The following is an 18,327-nucleotide window of genomic DNA, read 5'->3' as shown; positions in this document are numbered from 1 at the left end:
ATTTACAAAGACTTATCTGTGTCTACATCACTGAAGCTATGAGAAGAACAAAAGCTTTTTACTAGTATTTTTTGAGATACAGGAGAATTGTTAAGGAGGTGAAAGAATTTTTAGATTAACCAAGTGACATTTTTTCACTAGCTTCCTCACTGCTGCCTAGTGAGTCTAGCTCTGACAAGAAATTTTGAGTGGTTCTGCGGGGTAGAAGAAGAAACTCCAGAGAATCACCTAGTTATAATACGTCTGTCATAATAATCCAGAGCAGAATATGCTTTGTACGAGGAACATGTAGGAGTGGATATGTGACCCAATTGGAGCCAGTTCATTAGAATTTTGGAGCTGGAGGACGTGCTGTAAATGATCCCATGACAAGGGTAGTTCTAAATGAGAGAGAGATAAGCTTTATTGTCATTAGAAATAATATATATAATATCATGTCACACTAAATTGAATTATGCCAGTCTTTTGAGTCTATAGTAAATTCTAGAATTCTGCCACAGAATTTAAAGGTCTTTCAAGCAAAAATGTCTTTGTCAATCTTCAATTAAATGTCTCTGTCAATTAAATGTATTTGCCATTTTTAAATCTGAAGGTAGCTGAATGAATAATTTTTTGGCGCTGAAGATGATGGAATTTTTCACCAGATCAGAAGTGGGTATAGTTAAGTAGATATCCAAATTCTTTCTTCTAGTAGGATGGGTTGTGGAAGTGTTTGCGAACCAAACAAACAGATTCTAAAATAAAAAGAGGAAAGTTGGAATTTTGTGTTTTTTAAAATAGAATTTGCAATACGTTCTACTACTCAAACCATAAATATAACGAAAAGCTCTATAGTTTGAAGATTCGAATAGGTGCAAATTACAAGACCTCCATACAGAAGATGTGATTTGAACAACGAGTAGTAAGTTGTTAAAGCAGTACGAGAATCGAGCTGTTCAGACACAGATTTAATGGCAAAATAAGTGGAGGATAATTTTTTTCTACATGTACAGACCATTGAAGGGCATCGTCAATATGTAAACCAAGATCGAATTTGAGGATCGTATTAAGTCACGGTTGAGTTTTAGAGCTGATAAAGCTCCTTTATAGGATACAACTAGAGTTTTCTCAGTATTTAAACATGAAGCATAATATAGCTTAGAGGTCGCATTGTGCCCTTCTATACATAATAAGGTTTTACGTTTATGTTATGTATTGAGAATATGAGAGTTAGATCATATCTTCAAAGCCTAATTCATTGTATTTTTCTGATCTATATCATAAACCTATCGATCTTAGGATACTTCAAGTATGGCTAATAAATATTCAGTATAAAAAATTTTATAATCATCCCAATAAAATATTCCGATTCATCAAATTTATTCTTATTAACTGAGAAACTCTACTCTCAATATTTTCTGTTCAATTACTCAGTTTCATGGAAACAAAAAAGTTTCGGATCATAGAAAAATTAAGGAATTTCCAATAAAAGACACACTTTATTCATGATAATAAAATATATTTGTCCAGAAATCTACATAAAAAATGTGAAAGTGAAAGATCAATGACTGTAATATACTTATAAAATATAATTTACAATTTTAGTAGCAATAATTACTTAAAAAGTTTTAAAGTGGGGTTTAGTATCAAACAATACTAATTCAAAAATAAACCAAACATGGTTTAGTGTTCTTTGGTACTAAATCCAATACGGTCTGTAAAATATTAATATAGATAAACAAAAGCTGCTTTAAAAACTTAATTAATTGAAATAAATGAACTAAAAACAAAAATATATAGAACTAGTACGTACTCGTCAAATTCCATCACTAAACAGATTTAGGAAAGAATCTAAATAAATAACATTTATAAAATAATTGATCAATTAAATATTAAGTAGTAGTTGGTACACAATAATGACATTTTTTTAACATTTAATACATTTATTTTCCCCCAAAATAAAATTCAGAACAATTTCGGCTACTAAATTTAAAACAGTATATCAGAGGCCAAGAATTAGATATGGTTATTTTTAATTTAGATCAAATATTAGATTTGGGTTTATTAGATGAATCCTTTAACTTAATTGGACTGTAGAACTAACACTTAACCCATGACAAACTGGATGCATAAATCATAAGATCTGAATCAAAGCTCAAAAAAGACAACAAAATAATTATGATGTCAAACAAATGTATCGACCTTTCATTTATCTACATTCACCAATAGGGTATTTATTCCACATTAATTTAAAAAAAATAAAAATTTATAACTATATTACCAAATATTTTTTCTAAATGGAGTCGTCAGTTGTTAAAACCATAGAAAACTGAATAAACAACAAAAGGGGTAATTAATTTTTGCTAAAATCTGATACTAAAACTGGTCCGATATCAACGTTTACTTTTTACAATAGATTGCACTGTTGTTGTTTGTTTCTATAGTCTATGAACAAATATGATTAGTATCATTTTATGAAACAAATAATAACAATATTGTAGTTTTAGTAAATCCCCCTATTGTGAAAGTTTTAATTATAGGCCAAAATATAATTAAGTATAACTCATTTTTTAAAATTAAGCAATTACGTATATTTCACACTCATGATACCGAAATAATTTTTTAAGTAAGTGCCCTGTTGCATCTTTGAACACATATTAAGAGATATATTTACTGAACGCAGCAGGAATTCTTGTGTCCATTCTTGGATTTTAGTCTGGATTTTGGACGGTACTTTTCCAAAAATGCCAGTTGTTTGGCATTGATTGCACCTCTCCGTTTTCTGAAAAAGAAAACAAAAACCTATATTGTGAAAAAGTAAATTAGTGTTTGAGGGAAAACATATTGTTCCTAAAATAATAATGCTAATTTTATGTTTCCTTTTTATTTAGATCTAAGTGGATACAACAATAGAAATTGTTTTAAAACTATTAAATGTTGGAGATTCCATCTTCATACTTAACTCTATTAGAAATAATTTGAATTAATAATTCTAAATATTCAGACGTCGGTTAAAGTTTATAAGTTAGGGATGATGAAATATAAACCGAACCACAGAGTCTGCAGTACTATATTCGTTTCATAAACTTTGGCACGAATTTTTTTCAATATAATTGTTATCACGTTATAGGTATAACTTAATAGATAGAGAGAAAGAAATGCTTTATTGTCAAAAAATTGTTACAATTTACAGACAAAAGCTTGTAAAAACTAAAAAACAAACATAAAAATACCTAAATAAAGATACAAATAGAATAAAATTTCAATACACAGAAGAAAACCACAATGAATAACAAAATTTCAGGTAATAGTAATAGGTAATAATAAGTCCATGGCAAAAATTAAGCCAGTATGCAGCATGCTCGAAATTAAATATTATTATTAGAATTGTTTACAGAGTAGAAGGCACTTTCCAGTAAATTTACCCTCAAATATTTGCGGAATGCGGGAAAAGATTATATCGATTTGATTTCAATTGGCAAGTGATTGTGCATTTATTGCATTGTAAAATATTGAGACCTTAATTAATTCTGAGCGTGGAGTAGGTAGGTAAAGGTCGTGCTCCGAGTTCAAAAGGGCATAGCCGTGAACCGACCTTTCTGAAATTGGTGAAGCGTGCTTACGAATTAGGCAAATGGACATATCGGAGATGCGACTAAATAAGGGCATAATAAACTGTTAAGGAGGCGGATATGTTCAGTTCTTTGGAAACTGATCTCAGCGTAATAGTGATTACAAGCAATATAATGAAGCTTTCAGCTGAGTAGAGTAAATTTGATTTTATTAGTACTATGATTAAATTAGGTATATCTTTGTTTTTGCCGATGAAAATTGAATAGACAAAATATAATGTACAATCTAGTTTATCATTTAACATACCGTATATGGACTTGTACTTGTTTGGTTCAATTTCTATTTAGCAGTTTGCAGGTCAATAAGTTCAGTATTTATAGTATGTATGGGCTGGAGTTTCGAAAACTGGAACCCATCGATTGGTTTCAAATTTTCACCAGATACTCTATCACACACTGCGTCTCGAAGGAAAAGGGGTGAAAATAAATTTTTCCTAACATAACTACGTATTTTCAGCTATTGATATTTTGTGTTTACGAGGATTGTCTCAGAAGCACCTGGCCTGACCTAGAGATGGTGCTATTTGCTCGAAACATACCACTGTATTAGAAAGTATTGTTTGGCAGCCATCAATAGTGAACGTTTTCTATGAATTTGTAAATATGGGAAAAATTGAAGCTAGAAGGAGTTTACGTTGAAAAATTATTATATTTTTTTTTCCAAATTTGTGTCATAAAATATCTGAATATAAGCACAAAATATCAGTAGCTTGAAATACGTGGTTAGGTTAGGTTATCCCTTTTCCTTGCAATACTCCAAAAATCCTCAATAGCTTATGTTAACACTTCAAAAAAAAATATTAACAACTAATAATTTCTATTACACATAAATATTGAACTAAAAAAAGTCAAGATGATTGAAATAATGAATAAAAGGCTTTTATTTTTTTGTGCTACTTTCATGTGCGCCTTTGGCAAAAATTAATGATTTTTTATTATGGTTTAATTGTAGTTATTACTAATAACCAATTTTTAATAAGGAAAATGATTCCATCGTTCTTCAAAGGGGAAAACAACTACTTTCCTGGCTAATGCCTCTACGAATAAAAAATTACAACCCCTCTGAAGAGCGTGATGTAAATCGACCTTTTTGTCGATATTAACATCCCCAATGGCTCGCAATTGCAAGGAGAGGGTGTAACTACTGACTAGTTTCGACGTTATTACGTATCATCAGAGCAGTTTAACACCCCTCGTTCGGGCTTGAGACCCGAACCCTTCCCTTGCGGGAAGCAAAAATCCTCTTAGGTACAATCATCTAGTATGTGATAAAATATCTAGTAAAAATTTCAAGCCAATCGGTGGGTTCCCGTTTTCGGAACTCCAGCCTATGTATGTATAAAAATATTAAACTTTTTTACTTATGGATTAGCAATTAATCTATTTATAATCGAATAATTCGTGGGTACATTCAAATTTAAAAAAAACTTTCAACTGATGATCTAACAGAACAGGAATTTTAATGTAACTGTACACAATATAATTAAAATTAAAATTGATGGAGGGCAAATTGATTTATAATGTTTTTACATTCGACTGAATCACTATACATTTGTATATACAGTTATATTTCAAGTAAATATTTAGATGCGTCGAATATGTCGAGTAGATTTTGATGTAATATTTTGTCTACATTAGGCCGCACACATAAAGAAAGCAGATTATTCGGCGCCTACTGTAGGCTCTGAAAATCGGCGCCGGTTTTTCTACTGGTGCTTGCACAAACGACGCTGATTGCCTACCAGTGACAAAGCCGATTTCCAGAAGTCAGGTGTCCAGTCCATACTCAGATGAAACGTTTTTGTTATTGGAAAATGAGTTGTTACGAATGCCAACAGCCAGACACAGAATACATCCAGTGAATCAAACCGAGCAGTTTATGGGCAATATCATCATCTCTTTTCGACTTTGAAGCAAGATGAGTAACGCTTTAGGCAGTGATTGAGGATGAGATTAGATACATTTAATCATATCTTAGGAGAAATTGAACAGCGCCTAAGAAAAACGTGGTGCAACTGGCACAAACATTCAATCAGGTGAATAAAACCTTATTTGTTTTAAGGAATATAACATTTTTGGAATGGCAATTTTTGATGGTAATTATGGTAATCTCCCTGTCCCTATCGACTTGGGATTGTGGGGATAATAAAAAAAAGTGTATTGAACACGGAAAAAATTATTCCAGCTCTCGGTCATGCCTTGTTAAAAAAATAGAGAGGGCTAAAGAATAAAAATTTGACATTTTCAGAATTACGTATGTTAGGAAATTATAAATTTCATTTAAAAATAGATCAACAAAAAATACAGCTAAATAGTGAAAATAATGTGTGAAAAATACATGAAATTATGAACAATTATAATTGTTAATGGACGTAACCATAAGTAATTATTATTATTTCTTTCATAGAAAAATACATATGGAAAAAATGTGAAATAACATGAATATTTTATTGTATTACATTATATAAAATAAAAAAAACATTTTTTTATATGCAGCATTTGATAACTTAACAAGAAGATGACATCCAGAGGACGTTAGCCACTGATTTAATGTACTTATTATTTTAGCACCTCATTTGAATGTGAAATGAATTTTACTGCGAATAATATTTCTATTGATTTGGTCATGAGATTATTATTGATTTTACTGCAAAAGACAAGGTTTCTACGAATTATTAATCATACAAAAAATAACAAACGATATTTGGGTGATTATTTTACATTGAAGACATTACATCGTGTCAGTTTTATATCAACTATGGTTTAATCTATGTATTTATTGATTAGAATTGTTATTCGTTATTATTTTTATCCACTATAAATAGGTCGGATAAACCGAAGTAGTTTGATTATAGTGAATCACTGCTAATTGAAAAATGAATAAACAACTTATGTTTTTCTGCGAAGCAAGAATCATACCAGAGTAAAGTATTTTCAAACTATTATCATGAAATAATATATGAATAATTTAAATTGGAAGATATAAGTAGAAGGAAGTCGTTTCAGAATGTATGAATACACAATAAAAATAATTAGTTAATAATATCAAAACTAAAATTAGTGTGGATATTAAATAACGAAACTGGTTACGAAAAGGGTTTTATCATAAAAATTATTCTACATTCGAATGCTCCCCTTTAATATACTCTCCTCCCCTCGCCACACACCTTTCTATACGTTTTTTTCATTGATCGAAGCACTGCTGGAAGTCTTTGGAGATGGCCTTTAGGAGCTCTGCAGTTTTTTGCTTTACCGCTTCATTCGACTCAAATCGGATCCCTTTCAAAGCAGATTTTATCTTCGGAAACAAAAAAAATCGCACAATCTGCCAAATCTGGTGAGTACGGCGGGTGTTCGGGACACTGGAGTGCGCTTACTGGCCAAATACTTTTGGTCAGGAGTCAAGGAAACAAACAACGAAAAATAATTGCCAAGTTTTATGAAAAAAATCAATATCTGAAGAAATAGTTTACAGTTAATCACTTTGTAAAAATGGGAATGAGACAAACAATTTACGATATCTGTCGGCGTGTTGAGATACTTACTTTCTATTCACTGAACTCCCTTGTATATGTTAGAGCAGACCCGAAATTTATAATACATATCACATTTATGTACAACTGTCTAACACTCATAACAAGATAAAACATTTATAAAAGAAAAGTAGAAAATGTTACCTAATCATTCTAAAACATCAATCAATGTAACTATAAATAACTTGATTTATGGTTTATATACTCAGCCTACTTTTGACTCAATTTTTGCATGCAAACCACCATAAAAAAACTAAATTTGGGTTAGATATTTTTCAATTCGATCTAAACCAAATAAACATGGATATTCCACTTATTTACACATTCCGCCAAAAAAGTATGGTATTATCCTTAAAAATGGCAACATTGCTTACAAAATCAACGTTTGTGGAATTTTATTATTGTTACACAACTAGGAACTAACCAAAATACCAAAAAAAAGGCAAGAGAAATATCGATTAGTTTAATTTTCAGAAAAAAATATGAAAGAAATTTTAATTGGATTTTTGCTTTTTTATATACAACTATTATAATACATATATATTTTTTTTATAAAAATAAATCGATTTCAAGTTTCTTTATCAGTTGTCTGATTTCGATTCTCTATCGAATGACATTCAAAAATCAAAAAAGCATTTTTTGAACTTACGCGAGTTGGAACTTAAGCGATGATAAATAATTTCTAGAAATTAGAAATAAATATGTTGCGATGTATTTGATCATATTCAGTATAGCCCTGACCTCGCTACTAGGGACTTTCATTTCTTCTTGATGATGATGATGATGATGATGATGAAGAGCTGAAAGAGCATGCTACTACTTGACAAGTGTTTACAAGATTTAGGAAGCTACGTAGAAAGTTTTTTCACATAACAAAACGGAACTTACTTCGTGGATAGTCTCAATTTATTTGAGTACTTTGCAGCACTTGTTCAATAGTACAGGCGTGGACAAAATAATTCATTAAGTGAACATTAAGATTGATGGAAAAATTGAAATTACCTTGCTAGTAACAAACTTTTCGATAGAATTGTATATGTACTAGTACTCAAAAGTTCAAGTATACAAAATACCGCAAACCGCTGTTATAAATAATTTAAAAAAAATATAAGTAGCGATCGCCGGAAATTTCACGATAGATAAAAACCAGTTTGAATATCACATAAACTTGTATTGTGTATATATAATAATAGGAAACATTTAAATATTCATAGTTGTTGAATCATTATAACTTACTCAAATATTTATAAGGAATATAGACAAAGTAAGTTCTATGTTAAAATCAAATGAATTTTAATTAAATTTAATTTCATGAAACTCTAATGAAACGATGACCTGAAAACTGAAGTAAAAAATGGTTTCGTGCGGTATATTCATTGATTAATACCGTGAGGCTATTTTTAGAAAGTTCTATTATTTAAACATACATATTAACGAAATATGATCATCGATATCGTTGAATCATTGAACAAGCCCGACCGACAGGCATTCTTGAGGTTTCGAAGAGTTTGGTCGGTGTTTCTCTATAGCATGGAAGGCTGGGCATAGAAGACGACTGCGATTAACAAGTTTGAGGCTTTTGAGATGTGGCTGAACTGCAGAATCTCTAAGGTGCCTTCGACGGCTGGATTGAAAAACGAAGAAATTCTGATTTATTTGAATTAATTAAGAAGGGGAAAACTGTGTACCTAGGGCACATTATACGAAACAACAAATATTAATTTTTGAACCTACTGATCGAAGGAATTGAAGGAAAGGGAGGGATCGGAAGGAAGAAAATATCTCGGCTCCGAAATATCAGGCAGTGGACAGGACTACACGATTTACAATCCTTAATACACACCGCAAGAAATAGAGAAACGATGGAAAATTTTATCGCGAACATCTATTAGAGGATATGCATTGAAAAAAGAAGATCATCAATATACAAGTTGATCCAAATATTCCTTCAAAACATTCAATAAGTACCTAATTTAGGTTATGCATATTTTAAAGGAAAATGTAGAGAAAATTTTGAAAAATAATAATAAAGGTTTAGTTCCGAAAAAATAAGCCGTATGATTTTAATAAAATTTTTGTTGAAGAATGTCCGACAAAGCTTCGTTCGCCCCCCAGCCCCCTTCAAAGTTATAAAAATTATAGAGAAAAAAATTTCAAACGAAAAACGTAGCTCATAAAAAGTTTTTATACATTTTCAAGTAAACCTATTCTTTTGGGTTTTTATAACCAGAAATAACTCCACGGGAGTTAATATTTTTTTCGTGGAGAGCTATAAGTCCTTATTCCAACTCACTAAATTCAGACGTCCTAAATGATTCAGTAACTAAATTCTGTCAGGTGCAACAGCAGTTAGGAAGTTAGGATTCTAATTAGCACCCTGAATTGTAAGAAAGTGTGACTTCAGTCGTACCGTATGGTCACTGCGTAATGGAGTGCTAATTTTTAATACGTCAACGGTTGCAAATTACGAGAGAGCACGATGTCATCGACAAAAGAAAAATATGCTTTTTATAAAAAACGATAAAAATTACAAGAATAAAAGTAGAAAAAATAAGAGATTGGGTTAGGACATTAAAGAACTGTATCTCAAACCTTTTTTTTTTGCACTAATACTATCTCGTAGGATACTATGTTGTTTTTGAATATAATGTGTTGCAGAATTTAATATGTTAAACGATATGGAACTCCTTCAAGAAGCCGTTGGATCTTGACGGGAAGAAGAAGCCTAGTGGCCATCCTCTCCGCGCCTATGTGGGCAGTCGGTGCACAGGACTGCTAATTTTTATAGGCTTAATACACGTCGGGAGCGATGATACGGAGCGATGAATGATACCTGCGTCCTAATTAGGTGCCGCGAACAATGCCTGCGGGAAACCTGGCGAAATTCCAAAGGCCCTGCAAGAGCTCTGATCAAACAGGGACCGCAGACCCCAAAACATCGGTTTCTACTGATGTCGAAGCTTTGACTGGTGCTGTTAACAAGGCCCGGTTCAAAGAAAGGCAAATGCTACCGAAACAGCTCAGGCTTTAACGGTCCCAGATCCTAAGGTTGCCTCGACCTGCAACCCTCCTCGAATCAGAGTTTCCAAACCGGAAGTCCAGGTAAAGCCTGTTAGAAGCGAAGAACTCTCATGAGAAAACGAGTTGGCTCCGAAAGCTGTGGAACAACTCCTGCAGTAAGTCCCGGTACGCGATATCAGCTTCATGGAAGAACAGCTGTTGGATTTCATTGAAGCGGTGTCTGGTCCTTTCGGCAGCGGAACCAAATCACCGGTATGTTTTTTCCTCTACAGCTGGTTAGGAATAAATAAATAAATAAAAATAAATAAAAATTAATCATAGATAACCATGTACATGGAATTAATAATTTTTAAAGTACAGAAAAAAACAAACCGTTAGCTAATCACATTTACTCACGATATACCAGAGCAGAGAGATCTTATAATATGGCTATTACTTCAATCAGTTTCCGAATGGTAGTGATCGTGATCCGGATTACTTTCCGAAAAGTAAATAAGAAGACACTGGTCAGTTTTAAAAGTGAAAATAAATTACATATTTATTGATCCTCGAAGAAACTCGATAAATATTTGCCGGTTTAATTGACTCCCACGAAAACGACAAAAACCATTATATCAATTAACTTGATTGGTATATTTTTACTTTGTGCGAAATTATTGTTTCATTAGCAAAAAATAACTGGATTATAAGTTGAAGGTTGTTTGCACAGAGGCTATATTAGGTCTATAAATACGACACATTTAGTCAATTTGTCTCAAGATGCCTATTAATAATACTGGAATTATTAGAACGACTACAAATAGAATATTCAATCGACTATTCTTGGAACTATAAAGTTGACATCACGTTTTATCTAAAATCTTATTATTGTTTATGGAATCTCCAGTTGACGAATGATTATTATTATTATTGACGCATTCGATGTTATAATTAGGCCAAAGCCAAGTGGAAAGACGCAATATGTACAAAGTCTAAATTTAGGGATGTCACCGAAGCCTTAAAATGAATGTATTAATATAATAAATACATTATTTGTGACCTTGAATTCTTAGTATTCTATTACAGTTTTGTGAGAATCCACGAATCAAAAAAATAGTGTATATACGAGGGATGGATAGAAAAAAGTTATAAGCCCCAATATTTTTTTTTCAGAGCGGGGAAAAACTGCGGTATTTTTCATAGAATTGGTGTGTAGTGAAAGTTTTAATACTGTTCAGTATGATTGGAATAGCAAGAAGTCTAGAAAATTGTTCTCGTTTGTTTGAGTCATGAAACGATTTTAATGGATAAAGTATGTAGTCAAATCATGGACAACGCATTTTGATGTATGGTTACGTTGAAGGATAACGCTTACCCTTATGCCGACTCCAAACCCGTAAAGCACTTTTACTGGAAAACGATGAAATTGTTTGGTGACGACGAAAATACTTAAGAAGTATAAAGCAGTACACAACCGAGAAGAAGAAAATCTTTTATCTTGATGAGACAGTATCAAAAATGTGGCAAGACAAAAATATAACCAGTGCTATCCAAGCTTTCATGGAAGGCCTGTCACAACAGGTATTAAGGTGCCTTCAGGTAAAGGGAAAAGATTAATAATCATTCATTGTCAGTCATCATTCAATCATCAATCATCATTCATTGCCAGTCATCGTACCATCCACGAGGACATGGATTCGTATGTTTTTGAAGACTATTTTGGTGAAATGATAAAATATCTTCCGGCTGATTCAGTGGTAGTTATGGATAACGCAAGTTATCATTCTCGACGCATACAGAAGACTCCAACTTCATCTTGGAGAAAACAAGAAATTATTGACTGGTTAACCACCAAAAGTATTGAATTTGAAGATAATTTGATAAAAAAAGAACTATTAGCTATAGCAAATTTACAAAAACATCGTTTTTTGAAATACGCCGTGGAAGATATAGCAGAAAAACATAGTGTAACTGTGCTGCACACACCGCCATATCGTTGCGAACTAAATCCTATAGAACTTGTATGGGTGCAAGTGAAAGGATTTGTAGCAAGACAAGACGTTAAGCTACTGTTTGGTGAAATGATAAAATATCTTACGGCTGATTCAGTAGTAGTTATGGATAACGCAAGTTATCATTCTCGACGCATATAGAAGACTCCAACTTCATCTTGGAGAAAACAAGAAATTATTGACTGGTTAACCACACGAAGTATTGAATTTGAAGATAATTAAAAGGATTTGTAGCAAGACACAACAAGACATTCAAAATGAAAGACGTTAAGATACTTTTTGATCAAGTCATTAAGGAGGTGACACCAAAGAACTGGCGAAAAGCAGTCCAACATATCATTAAAAAAGGGGAGAAAATGTGGGATCTTGACTACTTGATCGATCGGACCGTTGACCCTTTAATTATGACGTCAAGAGGAGATGACAGTTTATTAGATGACGAAGAATATTATTATTTTTCATAATTTAATTTCTGTATAATGTATTTTTTGTATAATGTTCAATAAAAAATAAGTGTACCTACCTAATACTATGTACATAATGCCTAATTTTTATTCTGTTAAAATAAAATTCTTTCCTTTTCAGTATTTGTACCACCCCAACCCGGGTGGTACAACCTGCACTTGATAAAAAGAAAAAATTTCACAATGAAATCAATGCCAAACTATGAAAGTGGCTTAAATATTCGTTGGGTCAATCTGTGGTCCCTTTGCATAACCAATGAGATTTTATTGCTCTATACCTTTCTGAAAGTAGCTATAATAACTATCTAAATATATTTTCTTTCATGACCTCTGTTTTTGATTATCTAAGACTAGTAGAAAAGAATTCACGCCTTTTTAATTAAACAGATTGTTTGTTTATATACGTTTTTCAAATGTTTAAAAATATATGAACGTAATTTTGATTTCTATCAACTTTGTCCTCGTATCGGTTCAACTTAGTTCATATTGGCTTTTTATGACCTTCGGGGTTGATAACCACAACAATATAGCGAAATCAGGCAGGTAGGATGCCGAAAAAACACACTACGAGAGTAAAAAACCAAACAAATCAACCATAATTTAATCGTTTACGTCGTTACAGAAAATTAAAAATTATTGACATTATTTTGATAAAGTCAAAGCAAATTCAGATATCGGCCTGTGCCGATAAATATATGGCAACCATATTATGGGGTTAACCTGGAGGGTAGCTAGATCATTATTGTGCCACTTTGTTTATAGGACCTCATTAGACGTAAGCGATAAGAAATATTAAATAGATGTCAAATCGGGAATCCCAAACCTAACCTAGAATTAGAAAGAGGACTATTCAGCATACGATATCCTTCAGACAGTGATGAGAAACATCCGCTTGTTTTCCAGATCAATGGAGATGGACATCATTTCTAACAAGACGAGTTAAGGGGGAGAAACACATATAGAGTTAAAAAAATCGATTTTTTTGCTTCGTCTACTTACTCCCTTTGCTTTTCAGATGTTTCAATTCTATGAAGAGAAGGGCATTTTTCTAGATATTTCGAAGTACGTTAGTGCAAATGAGAGTTTTAATGCAACCGTATGGAGTTTGGAGTCGAAGCATCTACATTCCGGAACAAAAATTATAAAAATTGCGGCCTTATTCAATGTAGGATACGCATCAATTTTAAAAATAATGAACAATTCTGAAGTCATTATTGGCCGACAATATAAAAATTATGTCGATAAGTACGATGACAATCGAGTGAAATCAGCGTAACTTGTAGTCTTCAAAAGAATCCAGAAAAGGCCGAATCGAACAGTTAACAGACAGAAATGAGTTCTTGAAGAGGACAGAAGGACTCTTAGATGGCAGTGGAATTGCAAACTAAGCGGTAAGATATTGAAATCATTGAATTTTCATGTGCCGAAACTTTAAATGCGGATTTATCAATACAACATTTTTGAAATCGGCATTAGAATAAAAGTGCCCTATAAACCGGCCACTTTCAATAATTTAAGACAAATAAATATTAGAATTAAAGGTGTGAATAAGTCAATTACAAAATTACAAAAAGATTTTTATAAATTAATATAAATAAATTGACAAAAATCGAGCAAAATTCCTTGCACTATTTGTATCTCTGCCCTTAAACCGACATAATGAAATTCTTCGATTTTGATATGTGTTTTTGTATTGACTTTGTCAAGTACCTTTTATGCAATGCTGTAGTTTATTGAGTTTTTTGAACCCTTTTCAGATATATTTGGGCGTCACACTTTTTCTTCCAAAAGCGGCAAAAAAGCTGGAACGTTCTTATAATCTTTATAGTTTAGTCAACATCTTCAAAAACGTGGAAAATAGTGAAAAAACTCCTAAAAATATGAGCGATAGCTCATTCGATCCAGAATGAAAATTAGAAAAAGGTGTTTTGGGGATTTTGCAGCACGCAAGTAGTTGTTACTAACAAATTAAAACGAAAAAAAAAGCATTTTGTTATTTGTTTATAACTCGAGAAATGTTAAGAGTTCAGAAATTTGAAAAAAAGATTCGTAAAGAGGAGAAAATATCCAATAAAATAGTTCTAGCTCTCGAAACTCTATCTCTATTATCAATAATTTTAATTTAACGCCGAAAATAGGTCTCCTCCCGTAATAAATAATTTTTTTTATGCATTAAATATAAATTTAAAACCCGAAAAAATTATGCTGTCTTCAAAACATTTCAAACAATAAGGTCCCGTTGGAATTAAACTTTTATTGTCATTTTTCAAAAAGTTGTGCAATTGTTAACTCTAAAATTTTTTGCATTTCCATTTGCATAGATGACTATCTAAAAGTTTAAATAATTGTATAAATTTTTTTTCTTTCTGAACCCTTTCTTATACATATACTTAAGGAAAGTTTGAAAAAGTTCATTTTTTTGTTTATAATACTCTTTTAAACTTAAAACTTTATTAATTATTACAAAAGTGATGTTGGAAAAGTTTTTTTGAACAATTACCAAATTATTGCCGTTTTTACATTAGGTAATGACATAAAACAACGCCAAATAAAATTTTTCTTCGCTATTTGTTTATAAATTAACAAAAAAATCTTGATTAAAAAAAATTTTTTAATATTTTTGTTTAAAAATTGGTTTTAAGAGAAATTTTTTTTAAATCATAATTGATCGATGACAAGAGAATGGAAAAAAATATTTTTTTGTTAATTAGTCTATTTGTTTATAAAAAATTTATAAACAAACTGCGCAAAAAAAATTTAGTTCGCGTTGTTTTATGCAATTACTTAATGTAAAAAAAACGGCAATAATTTGGTAACTGTTCAAACAATTTTTTTCAACATCACTTTTGTAATAATTAATAAATTTTTAAGTTTAAAAGATTTTTAAAAACAAAATAATGAACTTTTATAAACTTTTATCAAATAGCATAATTGTCTGTATAATACGTCATCAAGATCTATCCACACATAATCGGCGTTTAATTGCCCCACAACCAGCACTAGGACATATTGCTGATTAACTACCACAAAAAATGTCTTCAGATAAATTTTCAGAAACATGTACGGTGCCTACTAATAAATATGCAAACTCGGAAAACAACACATGATTTTTAAAATTCTTGCAAATTCCTTGAGATAAATTCGAGAGAAAAGCAATGAATCGGGACAGGGTATTAGAGAGATTGTTTAAGCCGCTTCTCAACTTTTGGACGGATAGTTTTTGTGGTATCCTATTAAATTCTAAATGACGTAATTTTTATCCACTTTTGGTAAATCATATGATAGATTAGGAATACTGAAGTAGGTTTTTAGTAATCCCATATGTTATTTCTCACCGCTGCTATTTTTACGCAACAAGCAAAACTTTTTGCCACGTTCTTGTTTGATTGGGGCGTAAATATATTTCACTTTGCGGGACGTTTTAAATTTTGAAATATTGGAGGCAATCCAATTTGTTGAAGTGAGAAGCTTCCATTTCTTTAATAGCAGTCACATGAAGCACGCATATCTAACTATTTGTTTTTCTATTTTATTTCATTTCGTTTTCAATAATAAAAATTTTGGAATTCAAAAATATATCATGCTTAACGTCTGATTGGCAGATAAAAAGTAAGATTTTATCTGTTCCCCATAATTTCCATCGGCCGTCTACAAAATGTACGAAATGACATCAAACCATCAACCATTACAAATTGGGCAGTATCCTTCCTCCTCGTCCTTGAAAACACTTCATCGATCGAGACGCGTCGTTTTGCTGGAAATGGACTTGTTGACACCCTTTTAGATAAGGCAGTGGTTTGTGGACATCTAGCTTTGTCACTCTAACTCAAATTGACGCAACTCCTAAAATCCTTTTGATAGAAAATCCAAATATCTCGTGGTACTCAAAAGCGGCGTCTTATACCTCTACGGCCGCCTCAAAATTATCTATGATCTATCAGCTCAAACGTTGGGAACCGGGATCCATGGTTAGAAGAGGCACAAACCGTGAATGACGTAAAAAGAGACTCGAATGCGTTGATATAGTGTACGCATGGTAACAGGTCTACTATGCGTAACGTATGTCCCAGTAGTTTTGGCACAAAATATTTAACCATATATTTTTGTATTAGTATTAGTAATTAATTTATTATTTGCCATAATTAACGGCCTAGTAATTAACAAGTTAATAACTTAAACTAAATGGAGGGATACGTGGTCCTCAACTAGACGTAATTTCCTCCGAACATCTCTTATTAGATCTTGGATGACTTGAACGTATTTTTCTAAAAATTTTACGTCGTTATTGTTCCTTATTTTCGGCGTGTCACCATTCATCATATAATTTGTGAAATAAAAGTGTCCAAAAATCTTTAAATGAACGAGCTTGAGGTAAATTAGGGAAGTTATCTTGTTTTGGTACAAAAGTATGTTATTTTGATGTAGCTAAATTTGAAATGTCGGCCAAAACATTATATCTCAAACGTGATGTTGAAGTACAAAATCAACTAATCTAGTGATGCAGTTGTTAATATACTTTCCAGAATCTACTTCCCCTTACTCGACCCACATAAGGTCTGGATATCCTTTTTGTCGAAATCGCACACTAGATTAGAACTTTATCAGCAATTATTTTTATATATTTTCGGGCACTCTTCTATATTTTTCGTAGAAAAACCCTTTGATATCCGATTTGGCAAATGTGAAGTATTATTCAATGTTCATAATAATGACTCATTCGCAAAATGTATCCGTCTTTAGGTGACGACAATATCTTGGTATCTGTGCTAATTGGTTTGTCGTATATTTAATAAAAACTCGAAAAATCTCGTATCTGGGACACATATATAAGTGACAAATACAGACTTTTGCAACTTCTGATCGAAGGGAAAATCGAGGGAAAATGTGATTCTGGCAGAAGACAGGCTTCATGGCTACAGAATATTGGCGAGTGGACCGGTTTAGACTCTCAGATGCTGATAAGAAGGGCCAGAGACAGAAATGATTTTGCTGGGGTTATCGTCATCCTTCTTTAGAAGAGTGCACCCAAAGAAGAAAGATATTTAGAGCCTTTGACATAAGTACGAACTCGCCATAAATTACAGTCTGTAATATTCGGCTTCAGTAATCAAGAAATTTAAAGAAAAACGTTGATATTATTAATCTGCTCTTAATCACGATATCGTCAAAAATTCCTTATGAGTGTAATACTTCTGAAGGCACTGAGTATGCTTTAATAGATCTGCTTTATGTGAAATGAACAGGGGCATTGACAAAAATTACGAACAGCTGCGGAATGTGATTCAATAAGATCTAACGTGTCAAGGAATGTAGATCTTGTTACATAGAACTGATGTACCACATATTTTTCATTTTATTTACGATGTAGAATAAATTTAAAGTAACATTAAAGTTGATTTAACCAAAGAAAAAACTGTAAAACGCCAAGTTTTAACCGAAACTGCTTACTTAACATTTGTGCTAAAACTATCAAAAAATAAATATATAATTGTTGTGAATAAGTTGGAATTTCTGAAATCGTTTGTGATAATCCAACTGTTTACACTCGCACTGTACAATGTGTGTTTCTACTACTAAATCCGAGTTATAGTAAACAGTATCTTCAGTATGATAAATTATAGTTTAAAAAAACTGGAAAACACGCTTGTATACTTATTTAAATTGAAGACTAAAAAATAATTCTTAATATAAAAATAAAATGACGGAA

General features: G+C 31.9%; 1 protein-coding gene across 2 annotated transcripts in view; it reads right to left on the bottom strand.

Moving 5' to 3' along the window:
* Positions 1-1,477: 1,477 nt before the first annotated feature.
* Positions 1,478-18,327, bottom strand: part of LOC130451237 (PRL-1 phosphatase) — a 68,576-nt gene continuing 51,726 nt past the window's right edge. For both annotated transcript variants that reach the window (XM_056790125.1, XM_056790124.1), the window contains exon 4: positions 1,478-2,761. In XM_056790125.1, coding sequence (XP_056646103.1) covers positions 2,650-2,761 — 112 coding nt within the window. In that variant the 3' untranslated portion in view covers positions 1,478-2,649. The remainder of the gene's footprint in view (positions 2,762-18,327) is intronic.

Source organism: Diorhabda sublineata, chromosome X (genome assembly GCF_026230105.1).
Source record: "Diorhabda sublineata isolate icDioSubl1.1 chromosome X, icDioSubl1.1, whole genome shotgun sequence".
Taxonomy (NCBI): Eukaryota; Metazoa; Arthropoda; class Insecta; order Coleoptera; family Chrysomelidae; genus Diorhabda; species Diorhabda sublineata.
This window is presented reverse-complemented; position numbering and strand designations above follow the sequence as displayed.